The sequence below is a fragment of the Bufo gargarizans genome, chromosome 1 (genome assembly GCF_014858855.1).
Source record: "Bufo gargarizans isolate SCDJY-AF-19 chromosome 1, ASM1485885v1, whole genome shotgun sequence".
NCBI classification, from domain to species: Eukaryota; Metazoa; Chordata; class Amphibia; order Anura; family Bufonidae; genus Bufo; species Bufo gargarizans.
Genome location: NC_058080.1, coordinates 455722487 through 455729599, shown reverse-complemented (window position 1 = coordinate 455729599; position 7113 = coordinate 455722487). Strand labels below are relative to the sequence as shown.

Here is a 7113-nt window from a genome sequence, read left to right as displayed (position 1 = left end):
GGTATATATAGTCTAAATGGGGGTGGGGAGGTATTACCTGGATTCAAGACACCTGCGGTCCACTCCAGCAGGCGCGGAAAACTCCATGATCCACGGAGCCATCTCTCAGCGCGTCTATGTCTGCGCACCGCGCATGCGCGGCGCTTACAGACGTCACAGAGCACGTCAAGATGGCGCCGTGCAGCGCATGCGTGATCCGCGACCCAGTGGAACGCAGGTGACCCGCAAATACCGGTAGGTGAATCAAAAACAGGGAAATGATGCAGTCACATAGATCTTATGACATATATGGATAAGGGGAACGAGGGGGAAGCACTCCATACATCCATATTGGGCCCTGTATAACCCACAATATCCGAAGACCAGCTATAGGTGTACCTACATACCCGAATAAAATAGAAATACATCCATGTGAAAATATAAAGATATAAATAAAATCACGTTGCCGGTCCACGTAATGACATATCAAGATAGTGCAAAATCTAGAGGAAACGTGAAGAATAGAGCCGAAGCGCCATATAAGAATAATAGAAAAAGTACCAAAATATTACATACATGGTGAATATGTGATCGATACAATAATACATATATAGTAAGTACATGATCCATATCAATCAGAAATAGATCATATATTCATAATTTAAAGTGAACGTGTCATATAGACATCAGAAGATGTCGATAGAATAAAAATTTAATTGGATATTAAAAATTACTCCTAACTAAATAGTGGGATAAATTCACTAGTGCTCATAAGGGCAACATGGCCAATGCACCACATGAGTGGCTGCAGAAGTCATGACACCATGACTACATCAGAAGTTACACCACCTATAGATGTCTAGGGCCACAAAAGTATAGGGCGAGACTGACAGGGGCGGCCCCACCGGCGGCTCAGGCCGCCTATGGGGTCGACCAAGGCACTCCCAACCCTCCACACATAAAAGAAACATAAAAGATGGTCCATATGCGCATCCTCCCCAACAATAAAGGACATCAAAGGTGACAATAGAAGGACTACCACCGACCAAGATAAGCCCGAGTAACCCCAGAGTAGTGTATGCTACGGTGTTGTATGGCCCTTTGCTTTTCTGTACACTGTATACCATCCTGTCTTTTCCCCATATTTTATATTTTATAATAAATTGATATTTTGATACATTACTTCCACTTGCCTGTTTAAGTCTATGTTCACCCGCTAGAACAGCCTGCCGGGGTCCCCTGCCGCTAGTGTGAAACTAGCCTTAGACAGAGATTGTCATGTACTATATGATGTCTGATTTTCATTTTTTACATTGGTCATGGGATAACCCCTTTACGTAAAGAATGGTAAGAAAAAGTTAACTAACTTTTCAATGGATTTTACTGTGACATGTCTTATCAGAGTCAATTTTAGCGCTGTTACATCTGTACGTGTAGGGAACCCAAGGCCCCTTTCACACGGACAAAAAATCTGCGCGGGTGCAATGCGTGAGGTGAACGCATTGCACCCGCACTGAATCCGGACCCATTAACTTCAATGGGGCTGTGCACATGAGCGGTGATTTTTACGCATCACTTGTGCGTTGCGTGAAAATCGCAGCATGTTCTATATTGTGCATTTTTAATGCAACGCAGGTCCCATAGAAGTGAATGGGGCTGCGTGAAAATCGCAAGCAAGTGCAGATGCAGTGCGATTTTCACGCATGTTTGCTAGAAGACGATCGGGATGGGGACCCGATCTTTATTATTTCCCCTTATAACATGGTTATAAGGGAAAATAATGGCATTCTTAATACAGAATGCTAAGTAAATTAGGGATGGAGGGGTTAAATTTTTTTATAAAATTAAACTCACCTCATCCACTTTTTCGCGCAGCCTGGCTTGTCTTCTTTCTTCTTCTTTGAGGACCTGGGAGAAAAGGACCTTGGGTGACGTCACTGCGCTTATCACATGGTCCAACACCATGGTGATGGACCATGTGACGGACCATGTAATGAGCGCAGTGCTGTCAACAAAGGTCCTTTTCTCCCAGGTCCTCAAAGAAGAAGAAAGAAGATAAGCCAGGCTGCGCGAACAAGTGGATGAGGTGAGTTAAATTTTTATTTATATTTTTAACCCCTCCATCCCTAGTTTACTTAGCATTCTGAATTAAGAATGCTATTATTTTCCCTAATAACCATGTTATAAGGGAAAATAATAAAATCTACAGAACACCTAACCCAAACCCGAACTTCAGTGAAGAAGTCCGGGTTTGGGTCTGGGTACCACATTCAGCATTTTCTCACGCGTGTGCATTGCACTCGCGTGGAAAAAACTGAAGAACACAACGCGATCGCATACAAAACTCACCCACATCCTATCCGGCCCTCACACGCGACGCCCGTGTGAAAGAAGCCTAAATTCACATATGCGCTATGAACTCTAGCAGTCTGTTCCGGCGGGGATCCAGCATATATGCTGGCTTTCAGCTGATTACTTAGGCCCCTTTCACACAAGCAAGTTTTCCGTGCAGGTGCAATGCGTGACGTGAACGGGGCATTTGGTTCAGATTGTGCACAATTAGATCAAGCTAAATCTATCTATAGCAGGGATGTCAAATTCGTGGCCCTCCAGCTGTTGCAAAACTACAACTCCCATCATGCCTGGGCATACTACAGCTATCAGGGAATGATGGGAGTTGTAGTTTTGCAACATCTGGAGGGCCATGAGTTTGACATCCATGATCTATAGAATCTATCTATGTCTTTTATCTCATATCTATCTATATAGTATAAACGTAGCTACTATTTATCTAATATCTGTCTATAGTATCTATCTTCATCTATCTACCTATATCCATTCTATCTATATCATGTATTTATTTATATATCTATCTATATACTTATCTACATTATCTATCTATATAATATATACCGGTCTACCGTATCTAATCTCCTTTTATCTACCTATTTGTCTTTTTTTTCTCTCCATCTCTCTGCATTGTAATGAATCTGTGTCATTTCTACACAGATAGAGATATAGATAATTAAATATCAAATAATATCTGTCTATCTGCAGATTAAGAGCAGTTTAGTAAGAAGAGGGATAGACAGAGAGAGAAAGTTGTTGAGAGATAGATAATATCTATTTATAATCTATCTATGATAGATCTATGATCTATGTATATATCATATCTCTCCATATATAGTGTGACATATTCAAAGGGATAGATAGATAGATAGATAGATAGATAGATAGATAGATAGATAGATAGACAGGCAGATATGTGCATACATTTGCAGCACGTCCGAAATGTGGTCAAATAAGGTATCCTAATTCACCAATGCCAACTTTCAAATTTCTCACATGTTTTAAGCCTTGAGCAAAGTCCCAGGAAAAAGACTGAAATGTCGTTGGTAAATAAAGGACACAATTTTTCACCATATTTTTCAAAATGATACACATTTCTTTGGATATGTTGTTTGGACTCAGGGTCACAAGTCTTCTCTTCTGTACACACTGCTGCTTGAATTACACTAGATAGATAGATAGATAGATAGATAGATAGATAGATAGATAGATAGATATGAGATAGGCAGAGAGCTAGATAGATAGATAGATAGATAGATAGATAGATACTGTAGATAGATAGATATTAGACAGATAGATAGATAGATAGATAGATAGATAGATACTGCAGATATATTAGATAGATAGATACTGTAGATAGATAGAAGATAGATATGAGATAGATAGATAGATAGATAGATAGATAGATAGATAGATAGATAGATACTGTAGATAGATAGATATTAGATAGACAGATATTAAATACTGTAGATATATTAGATAGATAGGAGATTGATACTGTAGATAGATATGAGATAGATGGATAGATAGATACTGTAGGTTAGATAGATAGATACTGCAGATATATTAGATAGATAGATACTGTAGATAGATAGAGGATAGATATGAGATAGATAGATAGATACTGTAGATAGATAGATATTAGATAGACAGCTATTAGATACTGTAGATATATTAGATAGATAGGAGATAGATAGATAGATAGATAGATACTGTAGATAGATAGATAGATAGATATGAGATAGATGGATAGATAGATAGATAGATAGATAGATAGATAGATACTGTAGGTTAGATAGATAGATAGAAGATAGATATGAGATAGATAGTTACTGTAGATAGATACATAGTAGATAGATACTGTAGATAGATACATAGTAAATAGATATAAGATAGATAGATATTACATAGATAGATAGATAGATTAGATTTACTTATTATAAGGATGACATTTATTATGCAATCTCATGTTTCTATTTTGTATTATACATCATGTAATCTCCTACAATTTCCCTTCACATATTTTATGGATAATATTTCAAATTCAATAATTTCTAATATTGGTATCTATATATAATTTATTTTATTTTATATTACAAGGTGTAATAATTAATCAATCTAAAAGCAGTCTGTATCTATAGAAATCAGTGTTTTTTTCTTAGTGTGACTCCAATAATTACCCCTATGTCCTGCAATAAACCATTTGCCCGCATGATGTCATTTACCTCGTGCCACAATGTGATTGTGAACTACTTATGGTACTATGGTAGATAAAAGAAACATACAGAATAGATCACTTGCACTTTTCATTTTCTTTATTCCATATGGAGATAATACAAATATCCATGACAATAAATAATATAATATGTTAAATATTTACATCTTTCTTACAAAGAGTAATAGAAGAAAAACCGCACAATTAAATAAACGTCCAGATCATGTCTTCTCAGAGACACAAATATCACAATCATTCACTTTCATGGTTCTATAGGCAAGGTCACATCAAGATTGCAAAGTCTGGTACAAGAGTGAAGAGCATCAAATCCTTGAGTCCATAATGAATTGCTCAGGTTCTGGTACAGCTCAAGTCCATGGAACTTTTAGAAGCCTCCAGGAAACCGCATGTGACAGTACTGTCTGCTCCCATAGGAGGCTACCACCGGCCCTGCGTTTATATTTAGGACTGCTGGGAGAATAGTGGCTGGTCGTTGAATGAACTGGTTGTAGTTCCAGGGCTGGGTAAAGATTGGCATAGATACCTCGGGTTCCGTTTTTTTCATTATATTTTCTATAGTGAAGGAGCCTTTGTTTGGAGGGTTACCTTGTTGACTGACTATAACCTGAGGCTTTGGCTCAAAGTTCAGTCCTTGGATATTGCTGGAAAGTTTCCCCCTTGTAACTTCCTGATAAGTTATCTGGTGATGCCCAGGGATTACTAGTCTTTCGGGTATGGGCATTGGTGCCAGGGCGTTGGGTTGTACAAAGGTTTGTGGCTGAAGAGGTCTGTAGGACCTATAGTAATGCAGAGGTGGGTAGACCATCAAGCTGTCCTTTAAGAACTCGTTGTGATGTCTTTTAAACCTTTTCCTCCTTCTGAGAAAGCTTCCGTTGTCAAACATGTCTTCCGAGGCTGGGTCCAGTGTCCAATAGTTGCCCTTGCCAGGATTGCCCGGTTCCCTGGGAATCTTGATGAAACAGTCATTAAGAGACAAGTTGTGCCTGATGGAGTTCTGCCAGGCTGGGAACTTATCTTTGTAATAGGGGAACTTGTTGCTGATGAAGTCGCAGATTCCGCTGAGGGTCAGTTTTTTGTGGGGACTCTGAAGGATAGACATGGTGATCAGGGCTATGTAAGAGTATGGAGGCTTCACCAAGGTCCTTTTAGATTTGCCCCCAACATTTATGGTGGCCTCTTTGCTCTCGCTCTCTCCAGATGAGTCGCTTTCTGACTCTAGGCAGCAGGGCTTTGTAGGAGACATCTCCCCAGCATCTGAGTCTGAAGATCTACTCTGGAGAAAGTCACAGCTATCATCATCTCCCAAGATATCGATCTCATCATCCTCTTCCTGCAGTCTGGAAAATAACTGTTGCTGTGTATCCATGGTGTCTTGGCAGAGGCTCATCGCCATAGATGACTGGTATGCTCTTTAAGACCCCTTCTCCAGTGTCCTCCTCCAAGTGGCAAAGTGGCTGAATGATTCAAGTCCTTCTTCTCCCCCTCCTCTTATAGGCAATGTCTCAAAGCACGGGATCTTCCCTGAAGTCACTGAGCCCTGTCAGGTAGTCATCTGCACTTGAATTGGAGATAATCTGGCAGATAAGCCCTTTCTGAGAGGGTCCTGCACCTGGCAGGAGGGGCTAGATCTATACAGTGTGGTCCTGAGCTTGAGAATTAACACTTGCTGTGCACATCAATAGACTAGTGCCACTTTCCTTATTTACAACACATGCAATGGTTTGTTAAACTCAGCATTGTGGATCAATGTTTGTCCAGTCTGTTTACTCTGCTCCTTGTAGACAGGAACTGAAGCTTCTGAAGGGAGCAGCGATTTCACAAACAATATAACTGACTGCAAAGTATGGGCATACAAATAAATTGCTTCATAATTCGTTTTATTAAACTATTTAAATTAACGACTGCATTAATTATAATTATCTACTTAATTCTCTATAATACATAATATCAACATATTACACTAAATTAGAATTGTTTGATGGACAAGTGATGACAATAAAACGTCATTATTTGATTAACCGCTGCTTTGTAATGCAGTTTTACGAAGCTAGTTAGTTAAATGGATGCTAGGGATAATATATACCAGTTCTGGTATGTATACTAGGTACAGGAAAAATTCTAGGCAAATATATTTGAGGTAGAGAGATAGACAGAGGGATAGATATGAGCTGGCTAGATAGATAGATTGATATGATAGATAGATAGATAGATAGATAGATAGGAGATAGATATTAGATAGATATGAGATAGATAGATAAATATGAGATAGATATTAGATAGATAGATAGATAGATAGATAGATTGACCAACAGACAATAGATAGATAGATACTAGGAATCTTAACGTGTATGAGTTCTAATATGCACACCAGGTACAGTAAAATTTTTAGACAAATAGATTTGAGATAGAGGAATAGATCGTTCTATCTATTTGTCTAAAATATATGATATCTGTTTAATTATAAATGTATTTTATATTTTAATCCACATTTTGTTATCTATTTATTTATTTTTGTAACAAAGAAAATCTTTTATTTATTTTCTATTCTC

General features: G+C 38.4%; 1 protein-coding gene across 1 annotated transcript; it reads right to left on the bottom strand.

The window, feature by feature from the left end:
• Window positions 1–4928: 4928 nt before the first annotated feature.
• LOC122932663 (forkhead box protein D5-A-like) lies at window positions 4929–5951 on the bottom strand. The gene has a single exon (XM_044287210.1). It carries the CDS (start codon window positions 5949–5951, stop codon window positions 4929–4931), a length of 1023 nt encoding a protein of 340 aa, XP_044143145.1.
• Window positions 5952–7113: the final 1162 nt, after the last annotated feature.

Excerpts from the sequence above, each read along its gene's own strand:
- LOC122932663 (XM_044287210.1), bottom strand. The coding sequence starts at position 5,951 with ATGAGCCTCTGCCAAGACACCATGGATACACAGCAACAGTTATTTTCC.